The 22,564-nt window shown below is 47.9% G+C and overlaps 1 protein-coding gene across 7 annotated transcripts in view; it reads right to left on the bottom strand.

Annotated features, from left to right (window-relative positions):
• Nucleotides 1-22,564, bottom strand: part of nf1a (neurofibromin 1a) — a 372,455-nt gene that overhangs the window by 218,872 nt on the left and 131,019 nt on the right. For all 7 annotated transcript variants that reach the window (XM_072469816.1, XM_072469815.1, XM_072469810.1 and 4 more), the window contains 8 exons: nt 21,896-21,969; nt 18,873-18,956; nt 14,930-15,370; nt 14,368-14,507; nt 12,803-12,925; nt 11,546-11,629; nt 1,477-1,593; nt 1,145-1,326 (listed from right to left, as the gene is read on the bottom strand). In XM_072469816.1, coding sequence (XP_072325917.1) covers nt 1,145-1,326; nt 1,477-1,593; nt 11,546-11,629; nt 12,803-12,925; nt 14,368-14,507; nt 14,930-15,370; nt 18,873-18,956; nt 21,896-21,969 — 1,245 coding nt within the window. The remainder of the gene's footprint in view (nt 1-1,144; nt 1,327-1,476; nt 1,594-11,545; nt 11,630-12,802; nt 12,926-14,367; nt 14,508-14,929; nt 15,371-18,872; nt 18,957-21,895; nt 21,970-22,564) is intronic.

The raw sequence follows: 22,564 nt of genomic DNA, 5'->3' as shown, positions 1-22,564 counted from the left end.
CCATCTATTGACTCCATCTACACCTCTCACTGCCTGGGGAAAGCGGGCAGCATAATCAGAGATCCCTCACACCCGGCTTACTCACTCTTCCATCGGGCAGGAGATACAGAAGTCTGAGAACACTCACGAACACACTCAAAAACAGCTTCTTCCCCACTGTCACCAGACTCCTAAATTACCCTCTTATGGCCTGACCTCATTAACACTACACCCTGTATGTTTCATCCAATGCCAGTGCTTGTGTAGTTACATTGTATATGTTGTATTGCCCGATTATGTATTTTCTTTTATTCCCTTTTCTTCCCATGTACTTAATGATCTGTTGAGCTGCTCGCAGAAAAATACTTTTCACTGTACCTCGGTACACGTGACAATAAACAAATCCAATCCAATCCCTCAAGTGCAAAATCTAACTGCTTCTTGAAGCCATGCAATGTTTTGTACTCAACTACTTCCTGTGGTAATGAATTCCACAGGCTCACCACTCTCTGGCTGAAGGGATTTCTCCGCATCTCTGACCTAAATGGTCTACCCCTTATCCTCAGACTGGGACCCCTGATTCTAGACAAACTCACCATTGGCAACATCCTTCCTGCATCTACCCTGTCCAGTCCTGTTAGAACTTTATAGGATAATTAAGGAAGAATGGACTCCAATAGCCCATTTAGTTTTTTTAAAAGTAATGTTGTCCGGTGTGGAAATCAAGTCTTGCAAATCAGTACGGTCTGAGCTTTTATTGATTCGGTGCTGAGGTGCCCGATCTTAAGAAGGGATATAAAGTAACTCAATCGCTGTCTAGTGGCCCTTGTTCAGACGTGCGTGCATGCATGCCTGTTCACTGAGGACTTCATGCTAAAAGAGCCCATAAATTGCAGGTAGGAGATGAAAAACAGCCATTTTAAAAAGTCTGATGGTTGATCCTGATACAAACCTTAGTTTGAAGCAGCACCACGATGAGTGTGTGGTGTGAGAATGACATTTCATCTTTGTGTCACAGAACTACATCTAAAGTAGCTTGATTTATATTTGATTCATGCATTTCCACCCAAACCCGAGTTTCATGCAACCAAGTTCTGGTCAGCTTCCCTGGAGAAATGGCGAATGCTTTTCAAGTAACAATGAATAAAAAAGGAGCTCTGCTCACCGATAGAGTGCATCAGACCACTATCTACATTTGCGTTGAGGAGGTTGGACATGGCAAGAACTGTGCAGTGCCTGAGTGACGCAAGGCGGCGTGACATCCCTCGCTTTCGTCCACCTGTTTGTGCCGTTTCCTCCTCCACTTCACTGCAGTCATTTAGCAAATTCATGAAGAGAGTAAAGTACCTACAAGAGAGAGATTATCTGAACATCGCAATTTTTGACCCTTTTTTCTTAAATGAGCAAAGTGTAATGCGGCAGTTGTGGAATTTTTGAGCACAGTTTAAATCATTGCCATTTAGCTTCATTATCATAAGGGTTCTGAACTGGACTTACTTCAGGAAGAGCTGCGATTTAGCCTCCATTAGTTCAACACCGTCCCCCTCTTCTGGCTGCAAAGGCAGCCCCACAAGCAAAGATACCACTGCCTCCATGCTTGCCTGGTCAAGGTCTCTGTGGAAGACGTCCATTAAAACAAAACAGGCACAAACTCATTTCACTTTTATCTTAAACGTCACACAGCAATTTTTCTTTTTGTGCTGTTATGTTATTTTTTTTTAGTACCAATGCAAGTCAAATTTCTGATTGAAATGATGATTAGATTTATTTTCCATGTACAGTGCCTTGCATCAATAAATCTCAAAGCAGGGTAGCGTGACATTTGATTACAAATTAAAACCAGTTTCTCTGTACCTGTAGTTACGATTGTCACAATATACTGTGTGCAACAGAATCATGAAGTTGTTCCTTATGGTGATTTATGGTTTTGTTTCTTGCTGGATGCAGTGAAAAGCAGCCCACATTTGAAATAACCTACACAATTTTGAAAACCTTATTTACAAAAGAACACATTAAGGGGGTATGTTGAATTTAGGCATGGTTAACTCTGGAATTTAGAACTCTTAATGCAGGGGAAGAGACTCAACTGAGCTTTTCATTTGGAGGGAGAGATCAAAGCGAGGAACAGAAAAATAAGTAAAACGCTAATTAAAAAATGAATTCAGATCTTTGAATTGTTTGACCCTCATCATATGTATCTAATGACGTCCGGTTGCGGCGATGCGGAGCTAAGCCGCACATTTCTGCAGCTCCCGCTAGAACGGACTTTTGGGCTCTACGGAGGAGCCCCAACGGAACTTTCTTTGATCTAATCCCGTGTGGGAAGGTGAAGGAAGGTCCCCCTTCCGTCGTGTATGGAGGGGACTAGAAGTGGAGGGACACAAAAAGAGGCTTTGGAGCAGCAGCAGAAACGAGGGGGAGAAAACAAGATGGCGGAGAGCGGAGATCGAGCAGCATGGGGGCCGGACCAGCAGGAGTTTTTCAGGCGCTGCGTGGAGGAGCTTAAAAAGGAGGTGCTGGCGCCAATGCTGTTGGCGATCGAGGGGCTGAAGGCGACCCAGGAGGCCCAGGCGATAGAGCTCCGAGAGGTGAAGGAAAAAACTAATGAGAACGAGGACAGAGATCTTGGGCCTGGCGGTGAAGATGGAGGCGCACGAGGCGCTGCACAAGCGGTGAGCCGAGAGATTCGAAGTTCTAGAGAACAGGTCTCGGAGGAAGAATCTCCGGATTCTGGGTCTCCTCGAAGGAGTAGAGGGGGCAGATGCTGGGGCGTATGTGAGCACGATGCTCCATTCGCTGATGGGTGCGGAGGCCTCTCCGAGCCCCCTGGAGCGAGAAGGGGCTCACCGGGTCCTGGCGAGGAGACCCAAGGCTGGTGAGCCGCCAAGGGCGATAGTGGTGAGGTTCCATTGTTTCGCAGACAGAGAGTGTGTCCTGAGATGGGCCAAGAAGGAGCGGAGCAGTAGATGGGAGAATGCGGTGATCCGAGTCTACCAGGACTGGAGCGCGAAGGTGGCAAAGAGGAGAGCTGGCTTCAATCGGGCCAAGGCGGTGCTGCATAAAAAAAAGGGTGAAATTCGGAATGCTGCAGGCAGCGCGACTATGGGTCAAGTATCAGGATCGACACCACTATTTCGAAACGCCAGAAGAGGCTTGGACCTTTAGCCAAACGGAAAAATTGGACTCGAACTGAGGGGCTGTGGTAGTGGGGGAAATGTTGACTGCATACAGGGTTGTAAATATGGGTAAAGAATGTTTTACGGGTGGGACGATGGATGGGGATGGGGGGAGAGTTTTTGAAGGGGGGACAGTGAGGAATGTGGGCGTCGGTGCTGGAGGGAGTTAAGACTCGGGGATGGGGGAATTAGGATAAGGCCGCAACAGGAGCTGCGCCACAGGGGGCGGGGCTGGTTTAGGAAAGCGCGGGCTTTTTCCCGCGCTAGGGAGGGGTGGGGGATGGAGGAGCGCAAGGAGGAGGAGGGATTTCCACACCGGGGGGGGATCAGCAGGAGTCAGCTATCTTACTGAAGTATTATGGGGGGAGCAAAAGAACTAGATTTGGATCTAGCGGGGAGGGGGGGGGGGGGAGAGAGAACAATAGCGTTGCTGCTGCAATGGCCGAGGGGGAACTGAAAATGGAAGAGGTGGTCGGGGCGGGGGCTCCCCGTCTGGGGGACTGGAGGGTGCGAGAGACGCGGGCACGGGACTGGCCTAAAATAGGAGATGGCTAGTCGGCGACGGCGGGGGGTGGGTGGGGGGGGGGGGGGGAATGGGTAGCCCCCCAATCCGGCCAATCACGTGGAATGTGAGAGGCCTAAATGGGCCAGTTAAGCGGGCCCGAGTGTTCGCGCATTTAAAGAGACTGAAGGCAGACGTGGTCATGCTTCAGGAGACACATCTGAAGGTGGCAGATCAGGTCAGGTTAAGAAAGGGATGGGTAGGATAGGTGTTCCATTCGGGGCTGGATGCAAAGAATAGAGGGGTGGCAATACTGGTGGGGAAGCGGGTGTCGTTTGAGGCCAAGAACATAGTGGTGGACAATGGAGGCCGATACGTGATGGTGAACGGTAGGTTGCAGGGGACGGAGGTGGTATTGGTAAATGTATGTTGGGGCGTATTCCGGACTTGGAGGTAGGAAGTTTGATAATGGGTGGGGACTTCAACACGGTGTTGGACCCAGCACTGGATTGCTCCAGATCCAGGACCGGAAAGAGGCCGGCTGCGGCCAAGGTGCTCAGGGGGTTTATGGACCAGATGGGGGGAGTAGATCCGTGGAGATTTACCAGGCCTTTGGCCAGAGAATTCACTTTTTTCTCCCATGTACACAAGGCCTACTCCCGGATAGATTTTTTTGTTCTGGGCAGGGCATTGATCTCAAAAGTGAAGGGAACGGAGTATTCGGCAATAGCCATTTCAGACCACGCCCCGCACTGGGTGGAATTAGAGCTGGGGGAGGAGAGGGACCAACGCCCGCTGTGGCAGATGGATGTGGGACTGTTGGCAGACGAGGAAGTGTGCAGGAGGGTGCATCGAAAGGTATCTGGAGGCCAACGACAATGGGGAGGTGCAGGTGGGAGTAGTATGGGAGGCGCTGAAGGCGGTGGTTAGGGGAGAGTTAATCTCGATCAGGGCTCATAGGTAGAAGAGAGAGGGCAGGGAAAGGGAGAGGTTAGTGGGGGAGATTTTAAAGAGTGGACAGGAGATATGCAGAGGCCCCTGATGAGGGACTACTCAGGGAGAGGCGAAGTCTCCAGACGGAGTTCGACCTGTTGACTACAGGGAAGGCAGAGGCACAGTGGAGGAAGGCACAGGGGGCGATGTATGAGTAAGGGGAGAAGGCGAGCCGGATGCTGGCACATCAGCTCCGTAAGAGGATGGCAGCGAGGGATATAGGTGGAGTCAAGGATGGAAAGGGAACTACAGTGCGGAGTGCGGTGAAAGTGAATGAGGCATTCAAGGCCTTCTACGAGGAGCTGTATAGGTCCCAGCCCCCAGGGGGAAAAGAGGGGATGCGACGATTCTTGGACCAACTGAGGTTCCCGAGGGTGGAGGAGCAGGAGGTGGCTGGTTTGGGGGTGCCAACTGAGGTGGAGGAGCTGGTTAAAGGACTGGGGAGCATGCAGGCAGGGAAGGCCCCGGGACTGGATGGGTTCCTGGTGGAGTTCTATAGAAAGTATGTACACCTGTTAGCCCCGTTGCTGGTAAGGACTTTCAATGAGGCAAGGGAGGGGGGGACCCTGCCCCCAACAATGTCGGAGGCGACAATCTCTTTGATCCTGAAGCGGGATAAGGACCCACTGCAATGCGGGTCGTATAGGCTGATCTCGCTCCTCAACGTAGATGCTAAGTTGCTGGCAAAAGTGTTAGCTACAAGGATTGAGGACTGTGTCCCGCGGGTGATTCACGAGGACCAGACGGGATTTGTAAAGGGCAGGCAGCTAAATACCAATGTGCGGAGGCTACTGAATGTGATTATGATGCCATCGGTGGAGGGAGAGGCGGAGATAGTGGCAGCTATGGACGCGGAGAAGGCCTTCGACCGAGTAGAGTGGGAGTATCTCTGGGAAGTGTTGAGGAGGTTTGGGTTCGGGGGAGGGTTTATTAGTTGGGTTAAGCTCCTGTATAGAGCCCCGGTGGCGAGTGTGGTCACGAACCGGCGGAGGTCGGAGTATTTCCGGCTGTATCGAGGGACGAGGCAGGGGTGCCCCCTGTTGTTTGCATTAGCAATTGAACCTTTGGCCATGGCGTTAAGGGAGTCGGGGAAATGGAGGGGGGTGGTCCGAGGGGGAGAGGAGCATCGAGTGTCGCTGTATGCAGACGACCTGTTGCTGTATGTGGCGGATCCAGTGGAGCGGATGGTTGAGGTCATGCAGATCCTAAGGGAGTTTGGGGACTTCTCGGGCTATAAGCTCAATGTGGGAAAGAGTGAGCTCTTTGTGGTGCATCCGGGGAATCAGGGAAGAGGGATAGACGACCTACAGTTGAGGAGGGCGGAAAGGAGCTTTCGATACTTGGGGATCCAGGTAGCTAGGAGCTGGGGGGCACTGCACAAACTTAATTTGACGTGGCTGGTGGAACAGATGGAGGAGGACTTTAAAAGGTGGGACATGTTGCCACTCTCGCTAGTGGGCAGGGTACAGTTGATTAAAATGGTGGTCCTCCCGAGGTTTCTTTTTGTATTCCAATGCCTCCCAATTGTGATTACCAAGGCCTTTTTTAAGAGGGTAAGCAGGAGCATTATGGGATTTGTGTGGGCGAGCAAGACCCCGAGGGTAAGAAGGGGGTTCCTGGAGCGAAGTAGAGATAGAGGAGGGCTGGCGTTGCCGAATCTGGGTGGCTACTACTGGGCAGCCAACGTGGCGATGATCCGTAAGTGGGTGATGGAGGGAGAGGGGGCGGCATGGAAGAGGTTGGAGATGGCGTCCTGCAAAGGAACGAGCCTGGGGGCGCTGGTGACGGCACCATTGCCGCTCTCGCCGACAAGGTACACCACGAGTCCGGTGGTGGCGGCAACGCTAAAGATCTGGGGGCAGTTAAAGTCGTGGGGTGAAGGGGGGGGAAATGGGGGAAGAGATGATTTCCGAAGTTGTTAATCCTGCGACCCTGTAACTTTTCTCTCTTCCCCATGTCGTGGGGGTGGGGTGGGGGGGGGGGGGGAGCTGGGGGCACCAGCCATTGGGGGCGGGGCCAAATGGGTAGCGCGGGCTTTGTTCCCGCGCTATGGTAATCATGGCGGGAACAGGGAAGCAGGAAGGAGGGGTCCTCGCACAGCGGGGGCCGAGGTCACGGGGGGAAGCCGAGGTCGGCCAGAGTTTGCTGACTTCTGGGAGCAACATGGGGGGTGCAATTACGCTAGAAAGGGATCTAGCCGGGGGGTGGGTTAACTGGGTTGCTGCTGCTGGGGAGAAGGGGGAGCTGGTATGGGGTGGAGTGGTCGGGGCGGGAGGGCGCTGTTGGGGGGAGATACGGCTACGTGGGAACCGGGAGAGAAGCTGGATTGAAAAAGGAGATGGCTAGTCGACAAGGGGGGGGTAAAGAGCCCCCCAACTCGGCTGATCACGTGGAATGTGAGAGGGCTGAACGGAATGGAGTCCATTCTTCCTTAATTATCCTATAAAGTTCTAACAGGACTGGACAGGGTAGATGCAGGAAGGATGTTGCCAATGGTGAGTTTGTCTAGAATCAGGGGTCCCAGTCTGAGGATAAGGGGTAGACCATTTAGGTCAGAGATGCGGAGAAATCCCTTCAGCCAGAGAGTGGTGAGCCTGTGGAATTCATTACCACAGGAAGTAGTTGAGTACAAAACATTGCATGGCTTCAAGAAGCAGTTAGATTTTGCAGGGGGGGGGGGGACCGGACGGACTCTCAGGGATGTCATTGTATATGTATAGACACTTGTTATAGGTAATGTATATTGGATTGTATCTTTGAAGAGTAACTATTTTTGACAAAGCAGTTGCCACTCAGTTTTGTTTATGTTTCTGTTTATATATTATTTATTTATTTGTTTAAAATTGGCCACGGTTATTTATATTGCTTGGTTGTTGTTCAAAAGAAAAACTATGTACTGTTATGTTTGGCCACAAAATTCTGAATAAAATATATATTTTTTAAAAAAAGATCTGGGGGCAGTGGAGAAGACATAGGGGCGCGATGGGAGCCTCGGTCCCCGATCAGAGATAACCATCGGTTTGTCCCAGGAAGGATAGACGGGGGGTTTCAGAGCTGGTATCGGGCAGGGATTAGAAGAATGGGGGACCTGTTCATCGATGGGACGTTTGCAAGCTTAGGGGCGCTGGAGGAGAAATTTGGACTACCCCTGGGAAATGCCTTCAGGTACATGCAAGTGAGGGCGTTTGTGAGGCGGCAGGTGAGGGAATTCCCGCTGCTCCCGGCACAGGGGATTCAAGACAGGGTGATTTCGGGCGTATGGGTCGGAGAGGGCAAGGTGTCGGCGATATACCAGGAGATGAAAGAAGAGGGGGAAGCTTTGGTGGAGGAGATGAAGGGTAAATGGGAAGAGGAGCTGGGGGGAGGAGATTGAGGAGGGTCTATGGGCTGATGCCCTAAGTAGGGTTAATTCCTCTTCCTCTTGTGCCAGACTAAACCTGATACAATTTAAGGTTGTTCACAGAGCGCATATGACGGGGGCGAGGCTGAGTAGGTTCTTTGGGGTGGAGGACAGATGTGGGAGGTGCTCAGGAAGCCCGGCGAACCATGTCCATATGTTTTGGTCATGCCCGGCACTGGATGGGTTCTGGAGGGGAGTTGCGAGAACAGTATCTAAGGTGGTGAAAGTCCGGGTCAAGCCAAGCTGGGAGCTAGCACTATTTGGAGTAGTGGACGAGCCGGGAGTGCAGGAGGCGAAAGAGACCGGCATTCTGTCCTTTGCGTCCCTGGTAGCCCGGCGAAGGACCTTGTTAGTATGGAAAGATGCGAAGCCCCCCAGTGTGGAAGCCTGGATAAATGATATGGCAGGGTTTCTCAGGTTGGAAAGGATAAAGTTTGCCCGGAGAGGGTCTGTGCAGGGGTTCTACAGGCGGTGGCAACCGTTCCTAGACTATCTCGCGCAGCGTTAGATGGAGTTCGGTCGACAGCAGCAGCAACCGGGGGGGGGGGGGGGGAAAGAAAGAGAGAGAAGAGACAGAACACGGACATCTCTTTCTGGGGGGGCGGGGGGGAGAAAAAGCGAAGGGGGGGTTATTCGGGGGAGCATCTGAGCAAGAAAAACATAAACGATCCGGAAAACTGATATGTACGGGAGGAACCCAATGTACAAAGTTCTGTATCATATTGATTTGCCATGTTTATGTCTTGCTATGCGAGTTCTTTCTTCCGGGGGGGGTTGTTGTTTATATGGTTGAAAATTCTGTTAAAAATTCTTAATAAATATATATATTTTTTTAAACATATGTATCTAATGATTGAACCTGAATCGATTGCAAAATTTTACGTTAGTGACCATCTGAAATGTACTGGTATGGGGCTGGTTTAGCACAGTGGGCTCAACAGCTGGCCTGCAATGCAGAACAATGCCAGCAGCCCGGGTTAAATTCCCGTACCGGCCTCCTCGAACAGGCGCCGGAATGTGGCGACTAGGGGCTTTTCACAGTAACTTCATTGAAGCCTACTTGTGACAATAAGCAATTATTATTATTACTTGGATCATAAAACTGTTGTGATATTTTTAAAACACACATTTGATTAAAACAGAAATGGAAACAAGAGCACAATCTAGACAAGAGTGAGTATTTTGTAGTGTCTCAGCCGGGAGTGGGGGCAGGGGTGGGGGGGCTGTCATTCCTTCGGGCAGATACTCACTTTAGATACCTGGGGGTGCAGGTTGCTTGGGATTGAGGGGCGCTTCGTAGGTACAACCTGTTGGAATTCTTAACTCTTGAGAAGGTTAAGAAGCTCACCACCACCATCTCAAGGGTAACTAGTGATGAGCAATATATGCTGGCCTAGCCAACCACGTCTACATTCCGTAAATGATTTAAAAAAGACTTCTGGTGGCTCCCACCAGAGTACGGAAGTTTTAGTCCTTTTCGCCCAGTTTCTGGGGGTACTTTTGCTTGAAATCCCACCTGATCTATGTTATAAGGTGCCCACCAAAGGGAAATGCCAGAAGGACCAGGGTAAAGAAGTTTGAAGGACATTCGTCAATGGAGTTCGAGACTTCTCGGGGTTCTTCTGTGGAGGAAATGGGAGAGAGCGGAGCTGTAGCTCCGTCCACTCTGCTAACGGCCCAGGTGCTTACTGGCATCTTGACAACTCAATTTGAGAAGCAGAAGCGGTCGAGAGAGGATGTCCTGACTCCCATTCAGTCACTGTTGGCAAAGACCAACAAATTGGTTAAAGCGCATGACGCCGCGATAAAGGAAGTGGAGGCAGCTCTCCAAGCACATTGACCAGGTTGTCTATCTGGAAGCTCAGATGGTGCATTTGGCCGATGTGAATAAAACACAAGGCCAATGTGGACAATCTGGCGTCTCAGTCTGGGAGACAGAATCTCAGAATCGCGGGGCTGCCAGAGGAAATGGAAGGCCCAACTCCCACTGAATACTTTTCAAAGATGTTTGGGAAGATGGAGGTGGAAGATGGATTCATGCCCCCTTCCGAGCTGGATCGAGCACATCGAACACTCTGGCAGTAGCCCCGTCCCAACAAGTCACCACGAGCTGTTATCGTAAAGTTCCATAGTTTTCAAGAGAAGGAAAGAGTTGGGCGAAGGATCATCATGATTGTAAATGGGATGGTCACGCCATCAAGATGTATCAAGGTCTTGAAGCAGAGCTGGCTAAGCAGTAGTTTAATGACCCTTCTTGGGGTCCATTAGGTTAACACATGGATTGACCTTTTTGTGACGGGGAGGTCTCTTCTTCCCTGGGTTAAGGAGGCAGGGTATTCAGTGATTGGAATTTCTGGCCATGCTCCACATTTTGTGGATTTGGCCCTAGAGTCAGGTCACTCCCAATGTCCGCCATGGAGGTTGGATACGGCGCCGTTAGCAGACAAAAGTTTTTGTGACCGTATAATCTCCGCCATTGGGGAGGATATCAAATTCAATAAAAGTAAGTCTATCTCGCCTTCTATCCTGTGGGAGGCCCTTAAGGTGGTCATTGGAGGTGAACCACCAGTACTCGCTTGGCCCTACCCTGGAGTTACTTGCGAGGAGGAAGACATTAGACAGTTTGATTTGCAATCAACAGGTAAGGCAGTGAGCTTGCTGTGACGTTCGAGTTGGAGCTTTGTCCGCTGGTGGCCATTTTTAGGGTCTCGGACTCACCGACGGGGGTGAAGGCAGATGTTCTCGCGCTTGCCTCGTTAATAGCCCGGAGGAAAGTTCTGCTTCAGTGGAGGTCTCCTACTCCGGCCTCGGCCTGGCTGGATGACCTCATAGAGTTTCTATATTTGGAGACGGTCAAGTACACCGCTAGGGGGTTGGTAGACGGGTTCAATCTAAGATGGTGGCAGTTAATTCCTTTTTTTCTCCCCCAAGGGATGAGGTTCGTCACCCTCAGATGTTATGGAGGTTTTTGTTTTACTTCATGGCGGCGGCGGCCCCGGGGGGGGGGGGGGGGGGGGGGGGGGAGACGACGACGACGACTGGATGTGATGACGGTATTGGTAAATACATGACTGTTTTATAGCGCAATTGGAGGTTGCAGTGGACATTTACTCTGGTACCACAATGGGTCGAGAGTGGTATGGGCTAGAAGAGAAGAGTAATTTGGTTGAGGGGCAGACATCAGGATTGGCTGGTAGAGATGTGTGGGAAAGAATGGATATTCTGCACTGCTTGCTTATTTTGAGAGAGCACAGAAATAGGAGATGGCCATTTAGCTAGTCTGTTCTGCCATTCTGACTTGTACTTAAACAAATAATTTCCTTATGAGTTTAAGTTAGTGAGATTGATGGTAAAGTGAATAGGCTTTTTCCTTTTTCCGGACTTTATTATATATTCTTAATAAATACAAACGATCACATCAGAATAGAGCATGATCTCTTAAGCAATCGGAAATTTTGATTTGGGAATATTTAATTGGAAAAAGAAATGTTTTACCTCGTTAAACATTTTACATCATCAACAGCAGCCTGGTTTGATGTTCCCATAACCCAATCAGTCAGGTACTCCACCATCTTGTTCCTAGAAAAAAATGTCAACTAAATGCCAGATTGCAACATGGGTACACAGCATCAATCGCCCCAAACAGCTAATCTCCCAATTTCCGATGTTGATATAAAACATCCAGCTATGAAGAAGAAATAACAAAGTTATCATGACATGCCCAATATACTTATTTAAATCGTAGGCATCTGGATATTATTAATCTTGGTCATCTTTTTACATCCTCATTACAAGAAAATGTGTACTTTCCCGATGAATACTCTGGGGCGGAGTGCGAATCTGGGGTTCTGCCGTTTCAGGTTGCTCGGGTCAGGTTTTAGTATTTGGGGTTTCAGGTGGTGCATGATTGGGTTGCTCTGCACAAATGGAACTTGATGGGGCTGGTAGAGGGGTAAAAGGGGATTTCAAACGGTGGGATACCCTGCACCTGACGTTGGCAGGGAGGGTACAGGTGGTAAAGATGAATGCACTGCCAAGATTCCTGTTTGTCCTCCCGATTTTTCTCCCCAAGGCCTTTTTCCAAAGGGTGCACAAGCTGATTTTGGAGTTTGTTTGGGCTGGCAAGATACCGAGGGTCAGTAGGGCACTGTTGCAAAGATGTAGGCTGGGGAATTTGGAGTGAAATATTGCACCGAGTCAACTCAACTGTCTCCTGTGTGAGGATGAGCCTTATGCAATTTAGGTGGTGCATTTGGTCCATATGATGAGGGCCCAGATGAATGGGTTCTTCCCAGAGATCAAAGAGGTGTGCGAGAGGACTGGCTAACCACGTCCATATGTTTTGGGGGTTTCCAAAGCTGGGTAGATTTTGGGAGGTGGTGTTTTGAGAGTCTTTCGGGATTGTGGGGGGGTCAAAATAACGGCAGACCCTGTGGTGGCAATTTTCTGGATTTTGGAGGCACCAGGGCTGCAGGAGGGGAAAGGGGGCCTTTGCCTCTCTGATTACCCGGCGACGAATATGGTTGAATTGGAGGCTGGCAGCGTCGTTGGGGGATTTGTACAAGTTCCTCAGGTTACCGAAGATGAGGTTTGCCCTTAGGGGGCCGGAGAAGGGGTTCTACATGCAGTGAAAGCTGTTTCGGTCCATGTTTGTGGAACAGTCTGCAGTCTGTCACTTGGGGGGGGGGGGGGGGGGGGTCCTTCGAGTGTGTTCAGAATACCAATTTTTTTTATTTCAACTAAAATCCTCACCTAAATTTCATCTCTTGACAGAAGGAGAGATCGTCTCGTCTCTCCATCATTACTTCCACCAGTTGACAGAGCTTAGTTTTGATCTGGATTGCATGGACTGTATTCCCAAGGACACGCACATACCTGCATTGAACAACACAGTAGGATAAGCCAACGTCCTGCAATTTGGACTTTATTTGTGGAATATATTTTTTGTATCTTCTGGTATGTAAACTTAATAAAGCAATGATAGGCAATCAAAAGATTAGTGGTCTATCATTTGGTATTGCACATGAAATTGGTTTTCAAATTAACAACAAAACGGTTTGAATCCATACTCTTTTCAAGCTGCTACTTCAGAAGCTAAAGCAAATTAAGGCCATCTAATTATTAAGGTATGCTGCACTGGACATTGGGGTCAAAACTTTTGCTAACACCGTGTGTATCTATTTTTATCCTATCCAATATCTCTATGCCCCCCACCCCCTGGACAACTGTGATATTATCCATCTTGTGAGGAATTATGCAAAGTACTTATTCTGTACCTCAATCATATCCTCTTCCTCCAAAAGATGATTCCCTTTCTTATCCCGAAACAGCCTCACCATTCCTTTAACTATTCTTTCACCTTTAATATATATTTTTTTATGGGTTCCATAGAATTCCTACAGTGCAGAAGGAAGCAATTCAGCCTATTAAGTCTGCACCAAGCCTCTGAAAAAGGACCCCACCTAGGCCCACTCCCCCACCCCGATCCCTGTAATCTCACCCAACCTGGACATCTTTGGACACTAAGGGGCAATTTATCATGGCCTGTCCGCCAAACCTGCACGCCATTGGACTGTGGGAGGAAACCGGAACACCCAGAGGAAGCCCATGCAGACACGGGGAGAACGTGCAAACTCCACATAGTCACCCAAGGCTGGAATCCAACCCAGGTCCTTGACCTGTGAGGACTCTGATGTTGCCCTCTATTCTTTTCCATACCCTCTTTGCACTTTGTATTCCGCCAAGTATGCAATTACATTCCATTTCAGACGTTTGTCATAGATCTTGTTTGTTTTCTTTTAACCTCCATTTCTTTTGCCATCCAGGCAGCTCTAACTTTGGATGCAGCACCTTTGCCCCTTTATAGGAATATCGCTTGCACCCAAACTATCTCCACCTCATTAACTATTTTCTGGCCAATCTTGATTTGCAGTCTAACTTGGACCAACCCCTTCCCAAACCACTGAAGATGTCACTGTTCCAGTTGGGTATTTTCACCTTTGAGACAATTCAATTGGCCTCAGTGCCCAGGTGAAGGAAAACGGGAAGGGAAGGTAGAAGAGAGACGAAGATTCCTGATTCTATTTGCCACTGTAGACAATGGGCAGCCAGGGTTGGAATTTCTGTGATACCACCCCACCTGAGTCAAATTGCCCAACACTCGTATGTGTATAATGACTACTTTGGCAAAATGGTTGAGGAAAGCTCGCAACCATGGCCCCAATCCAAAAAGCCCATGTCTTCAGGAGAGAAAGAAGGGAAGAAACCTGTGCACATGCACTAAAGAAGCAAAGAGAAAGAAAGAGGGAATCTCATACCTAACTAAATTTAGCATCATGGTCTCAATGCTGGCCTGTCCCAGGTGCTCTGAACTGCCATCCGTGTGATTATCGAGTAGGTTCTTCATAATTGCTATCGTCTGTTCCACAAACGGTGTGTTTGTATCATTCAACAAAACCTGAACCAAAATACAGTTACACTTAAAAGGAGCATTACTTTTTTTTTTAAAGTACAATGCATTTGGGATGCTTCAGCCAAAAGCGAATGCAGTTCCATTGGTGTCATAACCCAAAATGTTATTGAAAAAAGCACTATTATGGTCCATTACAGAAACACAAAATAAGCAAAATACCAAACATAGTCAGTATTTGGCATAAAATAGAAGGCAGGTGCATCAACATATATTTACATTTCCTTATCATATACTGTCATAAGATACTTTCATAAGAACAGTTACTTCAAGAACTGAAGTTACATATAATACATCACAATGACTGCAAGCTTGGGCAACATAGCAGATACAGCTTTGGACACATTTTATTTCAACAGCTATTTTAGTTTAAAAAAAGGACCTGCAAGTTAATTTACTTGGATACTCACCTGGCCTTGCAAGTCAAAAAACCTGCTGATGCAATTTTTCAGCTTGTTGAAGAGCATTGGGTAAAGTACAGGGCTCAGTTCCAGTCCAACCAAGTCTTTAATGTTAGTCCTAATCTGAAGCCCTACTTTTTCATGATTGCACACCATTAGTGTGAGCAGCCGTTCCAAAAATTTGCTGACTGGAGTCTCTGCATTTCCTTCAGTTGAGACCATAGAGATCATGGAACCCTTCCTTTCAGTAATTGGTCCCATGGGAGGGCTGTAGGTAACTAAGCCTGGGTTAATGCGATGCTGGAGACAGACACCTCCTATTGCACACAAGAAGCCTGTCATGTTAATCCATTCCTGTAGAGAATCTGTGTCCGACAGGTCTATCGAGCCGCCCCCACTTACATGTGACATCCGGCGCTTAACAATCGTCTTATGAAGGCTTTCTGTCACCTAAACGTGGAAGCATTTATCAGAACATATTATAATAAATGAATTATTAAAAAGGAAAACAATTCTATATGTAGAACAAAACTGATACTTGATTTATAAAAGTCTTTACCAAAACAAGTCGCACAAGGAAAGTACACATCAGAATTGGAGGCAACTTGATGGAATGGATGGTAAATTGGTGCAGGCACGGAGATGGAACAGCCATTCTCGCAATGTGAGAAATGGCGCTCAGGGATCAATGCTGGTGCCTCAACTTTTCACTCATTCCTGATCCACATTACTTTTGTCAAGAGAATTAATTATATTAAAGTTTCCATATTAAACATTCAAACAAAGAATTCTGAAGAGGAGAATTTCAAAAGGACAGATTAAACACATTAATGAGCAATAGCAGATGCTTGAAAGTGCAAAACATATTTTGGAGGCAGGAAAGGCAGATAACGAGACACTGAATAAGGAAATGTGCAAGTTATCACTGAAAGGATTTTGGGATCCTGGCTTGAAAGCTAACTCGCATGTGCAGAAAGCCACAAGACCAATAGGATCCTGAGCTTTATTAGAGGTGTTAAGAGGATACGTATAGACATGAGTACTGCTAAAGCTCTTTAAAACAAACAAAGGCCATTTAAGTGCTGTGTTTAGATTTGAGCACCTCACCTTGATGTTGTCATGTGAGTTACTCGCCGTAGGATTCCTAGCCCTTGACCTGCCCTGACAGCCACATTATTAATGTGGTTTGTCCAGTTCAGTTTCCGATCAAAGGTAACCCAGGATGTTGATTGTGGGGGATTCAGCGATGGTAATGCCATTGAATGTCATTGGGTGCTGGTTAGGTCCTCTCTTGTAGGAGATGGTCATTGCCTGGCACTTGTATGGCACGAATGTAACTTGCCACTTGCCAGCCCAAGCCTGGATATTCTCCAGGTCTTGCTGCATTTAGATATGGACTGCTTCATTATCGGAGGATAATCCCCACTTCTGACCTAATAATGGAACGGAGGTCATTGATCAAACCGCTGAAGGTGGTTGGGCCTAGGACACTACCCTGAGGAACTCCTACCCTGTTGAGAAGATTGACCTCCAACCCCCCACAACCATCTTCCTTTGTGCCAGTCATGACTCCAACCAGCGAAGAGATTTCCCCCAGATTCCCACTGACTCCAGTTTAGCTAGGGTTCCTTGACGCCATATTCAGTCAAATGCTGCTTTGTTGTCAAGGGCAGTCACTCTCACCTCACCTCTGGCATTCAGCTCTTTTGCCCATGTTTGAACCAAAGCTGTAATGAGGTCAGGAGCTGAGTGACCCTGGCGGAACCCAAACTGAACGTCCGCGAGCAAGTTATTGCTGAGTAAGTGCCGATTGATAGCACTGTTGAGGACTCCTTCCATTACTTTGCTGATGAGGGAGAGTAGACTGATAGGGTGATGATTGGCTGGGTTGGATTTGTCCTGTTTCTTGTGTACAGGACACACTTGGGCAATTTTCCACATTGCCCGGTAGATGCCAGTGTTGTAGCTGTATTGGAACAGCTTTGCTAGGGGTGTGGCAAGTTCTGGAGCACTAGTCTTCAGTACTATTGCCAGAATATTGTCAAAGCCCATAGCCTTTGCAGCATGCAGTGTATCCAGCCTTTTCTTGATATCACATGGAGTGAATCGTGTTGGCTGAAGACTGACATCTGTGATGCTGGGGCGTCCGGAAGAGACCGAGATGGATCATCTACTCGGATCTTCTGGTTGGCAATTGTTGCGAATGCCTCAGCCTCGTATTTTGCACACACGTGCTGGGTTCCTCCATCATTGAGAATGGGGATGTTTGTGGAGCCTCCACCTCCTCCAGTGAGTTGTTTAATTGTCCACCACCATTCAGGGCTGGATATATAATGTTTTATGGTCAAAAGTCAGTTTTGAAACTGGGTTAGGGTATTAGAATATAATGTGATAAAAACAGAAAATGCTGGAAACCTCAGCAGGTCTGGCAGCATCTGTGGAAAGTCATTATGGACTCCAAACATTAACTCTCTTTCCCTCGCTGCCAGACCTGCTGAGATTTTCCAGTAATTTCTGCTTTATTTCATATTTCCAGCATCCCCAGTCTTTTCATTGCACATGACTGAGGCATCATAGGTTATTTCTGGAGGAAGAATGGATGAAACTTTTTGATAGCTTCTCAAAACTGGCAAATGTACCTATTGTAAGACAATTTACATCTTCAATGAACCTGCAGCCGCCCAAGTAGAATATTTAAACATTTGTTTTTAGCCTCCCAAGTAGAATATTTAAACATTTTGTTTTTAAAATTGGAGTACCCAATTCTTTTGTTCCAGTTAAGGGGCAATTTAGCATGGCCAATCCACCTACCCTGCACATCTTTGGGTTGTGGGGGATAATGTGCAAACTCCAATCGGACAGTGACTCAGAGCCAGGATCGAACCTGGGACCTCGGCGCCGTGAGGCAGCAATGCTAACCGCTGCGCCACCGTGCTAGAGTATTTTTTTTAAAATAAATTTAGAGTACCCAATTATTTTTTCCAATTAAGGAGCAATTTAGCATGGCCAATCCACCTACCCTGTACATCCTTGGGTTGTGGGGGTGAAACCCACACAGACACGGGGAGAATGTGCAAACTCCACACAGACAGTGACCAGGGCCAGGATTCATACCCGGGTCGTCAGCGCAGTAGGCAGCAATGCTAACCACTGTGTCACCGTGCTGCCCCGTGCTAGAGTATTTAAACATAAGCAAAAGATCTAAATCATACTTATGTGCACAGTAGAAAACATGTCCCTCCAGTTTGGGCCATACATTATAGTAGCCAAAATCAACAGCTTTTTTTCCAGTTTTTGGTGAACTGTTTTATTAACTTGGGAAGAAAATCTCTACTGGGAAGAGAACTTCTTTTGGCAGCAGTGTCAATATTAAGTACTCCCAGGGGCGGCATGTGGCGTGGTGGATAGCACTGGGACTGCAGCGCTGAGGACCCGGGTTCGAATCCCAGCCTTGGGTCACTGTCCGTGTAGAGTTTGCACATTCTCCCCGTGTCTGCGTGGATTTCACCCCCACAACCCAAAGATGTGCAGGTTAGGTGGATTGGCCACGCTAAATTGCCCCTTAATTGGAAAAAAAATAATTGGGTATTCCAAATTTAAAAAAAAAATATTAAGTACTCCCATCAAAATGAAAATTGTTGCGGATGTGAATTCTTAAATAGAAACAGAAAATACTGAAAATGCTCAGGTGGTTAAGCAGGTCATCTGGAGAAGGGGGAAAATTCTCCTTCTCCATAGATACTGCCAGACTGGCATTTTCCAGCAACATTCAAGTATCCATGTCAGTTATGGTCCCCTTTTCCATGTGCCAACATGACTTCAACAGAATAAGAGCATCTCTTACTCCCCCAACATGTTTCCAAGCCAACCTGCTATGACCGAGGTTGATGGCAAATCATTGCCGGTTCCGATAAATGTTCGCTTGTACAATGCTCCAAAAAGGTAGACTTACCTGTCCTTCCTCAATCTTAGTTTTAGGATAATTGAGAATTAACTTGGTAGCATGTTCCCACTTTGTATGTGTGTCTTCCCAGGCCTAAAATGGAAATAGCAACAAGTCTACTCAGGAAAGGGATCTGGTGTAAATGCGAAACATATGGTCCAATTGTCAAATTACAAATTTGGCTTACACAGGTGGAATTAAAAAATCACCACTTGCTTAAGAGTTGGGCTGCTTTTTGAAGTTATATTTACCAATTACTATAAATGATTCAGCATCAGCTGCCTCAAGCCAGGTCTGCTGTTAAAATCCCAAGTTCTTAAAAAACATGCATATAACTTGGGACATGACCGGGGTGGAGAATGAACGTGGGATTGCAGGGGATCAAAGTTTTTGTGATAAGATTGGGAGGGTGATTGAGGGGTACGTGGGCTTTAACTATACAGGGGAAGTATCGCAGGCGGTGGTATGGGAGGCCCTGAAGGCGGTAGTGAGGGGGGAGGCGATATCATTTATGGCCAAGGTGGATAAAGAGGAGAGGAAAGAGCATCAAAGGCTGATAGATGAAACGTTGGAGGTGGACAGGAGGTACATGGGGGTTGCAGATACGACACTTTTGGACAGGAGGGGAAGAGCTACAGGCTAGCTTTGAGCGGTTCTCCATGGGGAAGGCGTTGCGCCAACTGAGGCGGACGAGGGGATCGATTTAAGAGTATGGGCTGACGGGGAACTTCTCTGATGTTTTGGGTCTTTTTCAGGATATAAATTAAACCTGGAAAAGTGTGAGTATTTTGTGGTGCCCCGGGCGACAGTGATGCAACTGTTAATCATAATCTTTATTGTCACAAGTAGGCTTACATTAACACTGCAATGAAGTTACTGTGGTTGCCACATTCCGGCGCCTGTTCGGGTACACAGAGGGAAAATTCAGAATGTCCAAATTACCTAATCGCACGTCTTTCAGGACTTGTGGGAGGAAACCGGAACACCCGGAGGAAAACCATGCAGACACAGGGAGAACGTGCAGACTCCGCACAGTGACCCAAGACGGGAATCGAACCGGAGACCCTGGAGCTGTGAAGCAACAGTGCTAACCAGTGTTCTGCCGTGCCGCCATCACTGTTGCCTACAGTGCCTAGGACTCGGGTTTGATCCTGGTCCCGGGTCACTGTCTGTGTGGAGTTTGCACATTCTCCCCGAGTCTGCGTGGGTTTCACCCCAACAACCCAAAGGTGTGCAGATTAGGTGGATTGGCCACACTAAAATTGACCTTAATTTGAAAAAAATTAATTTAGTACTCTAAATTTATTTTATTGTGGTGTCCCAGCCGGGAGTGAGAGGGCTGACGTTTCACAGGGCGGCAACCCACTTCAGGTATTGGGGGTTCAGGTGGCACAGGGCTGTGGGGGTGGGGTGGGGGAGGAGAAAGAGAGAGAGAGAGAGAGAGACAGAGAGAAATGTGAAAGGTGACGAGTTGGGTTGGAAGGTGGGAGTCACAGTGGGTTAAAATGGAGGAGAGTCTATGTAGGGGGTCGGGCGTGAGGGCGCTGATTTTTTTTAAAATATAAATTTAGAGTACCCAGTTATTTTTTTTTCCAATTAAGGGGCAATTTAGCATGGTCAATCCACCTAACCTGCACATCTTTGGGTTGTGGGGGGTGAGACCCACGCAGACACGGGGAGAATGTGCAAACTCCACAAGGACAGTGACCCAGGGCCGGGATTCGAACCGGGGTCCTCAGCGCCGTAGTCCCAGTGCTAACCACTGCGCCATGTGCCGCCCAGGAGGACAGTGATAACAGCGCCGCTCCCGATGGCCCAAGGCAAGAACTCTGGGAGTTGGGTGTTGGTGCAACACTGAAGATGTGAGGCAGTTGAGGCAGCATTTTAAGCTGGGGGCTGGGTCAGCGGAGATGCCGATTAGGGGGAACCATTGGTTTGATCCAGGGAGGCTGGATGGGAGGTTTTGGAGATGGGAGGAGAGGGGAATTAGGGTATTAAAAGACCTGTCCCTGGTGGGCGTTTTGCTAGGTTGGAAGACTTGGGGGATAAATATGGACTGGGGAAGGGTTTAGGTACCTGCAGCTCCGAGTCGGTGTCAGAAAGGAGGTTCTGACCTTCCCTATAGCGCCGACCCCTTCATTGCTGGAAGAGGAATTCACGGCAGAGGGAAGGGGGTGGTCTCAGCGATCTCCAGGAGGATTTTGGGGGGAGGACAGAGTATCCATGGAGGGGATCAAAGCCAGGTGGGACGAGGGGTTGGGGGAGTTTATGGAAGACGGTCTGTGGTGTGAGGTGCGCCGGAGGGTTGAGGCTGATACAGCTGACGGTTGTGCATAGGGCGCACCTCACGAGGGCGAGGATGGGCCGACTCTTTGAGGCAGTGGAGGACATACGTGAATGCTGAGGGAGGAGCCCCGCAAACCACATACATATGTTTTGGCCCTGCCCGAAGCTCGGGAAGTATTGGAGAGAGGTTTTCAGTGTCATCTCGGGGGTACTGCCCGTGAACCTGGAACCAAGGCCTCTGGAAGCCATTTTCAGGGTGTTGGAACAGCCCGAGCTGTAGGCGGGTGCGGAGGCAGATGCTTTAGCCTTCACCTCGCTCGTTTCCCGGAGGAGGGTCCTGATGGGGATGTCGGCTTCTCCGCCCTGTGCTTCGGCTTTGCAGGAGGACCTACTTGAATTTCTGACTCTCGAGAAGGTGAAGTTTGAGCTGAGGGGGATGAAGGAAGATTTCTACAATTACTTTGAGAATTGGTTGTCATCGAATATTGGGGGAGGGAGAAGATTAGGGTTATTGTTGTTTTTGGTCACACTGTTTACTGCTTGACTTAATTTTCTTTTTCACTTGGAATATACAGGTCTGTATATTGAATGGGGTGCTGTTTTGGTTAGGGGAATTGGTATTGTTTTTGTTTGTTTTTTCCTCTGTTGTTTATTTGATGAAAATGTTGAAAATGAAGAGAATTTAAAAAAACATTTTTTTAAACCAACTCCAACACCATGCAACAAAACAGAATTTGAAAATTTACCTCCGTGTTCCCTGCTGTTGGATGCTCTATCCTCCTCAGTAACGCCATCACCCGTTTCTGAAGAGCTGCCCGCCCTATAGTTTAAAATTAATATCAACACCTCAGAACATAAAATCTGAATCAAGTAAACACTCATCAAGAGAGGCAGTCACCAGTACAGGTCAGGTCTGTTTGAATGAGGATTTATGAAGCTGATTCGTGCTGTACGAAATGGCTACAAATTGCACATACTGATTTAGCTACTGAGAGGGCTGCAGGCGGTGAGCATTTTTACTTGGGTTTTTCATTTACAGACCGTTCGCATTGGAAGAAGCGTTAAAAGATGCACTGCTTCCAATGGGAACATTTGCAAAAGCAGCCGTCAGATATGAGAAAATAATTTCAGAAATCGAGAAAAATCTGATTAAAAAGTAAAAGTTTGGCTGCCATTTTGTTTTTATTTCAGATTGCCAGCATCCACAGTAATTTGCTTTTACTTCAGTGTGCTCTTTTAAGTTAGTGTTACACAGAGGCTGCAGCACAAAAAAGCACATCATTTGGCTCTTCTTCTCTCCCCCATCGTCATCTAACCATATCAGTAAATCCTATTCCTTACTCCCTCATGTTTATCTAGCCTCCCAAAACGTATCAATGGAATTTGCTTTAGCTAATCCTTGTAGTACCAAGTTT

The sequence above is a fragment of the Scyliorhinus torazame genome, chromosome 12 (genome assembly GCF_047496885.1).
Source record: "Scyliorhinus torazame isolate Kashiwa2021f chromosome 12, sScyTor2.1, whole genome shotgun sequence".
Taxonomy (NCBI): domain Eukaryota; kingdom Metazoa; phylum Chordata; class Chondrichthyes; order Carcharhiniformes; family Scyliorhinidae; genus Scyliorhinus; species Scyliorhinus torazame.
This window is presented reverse-complemented; position numbering and strand designations above follow the sequence as displayed.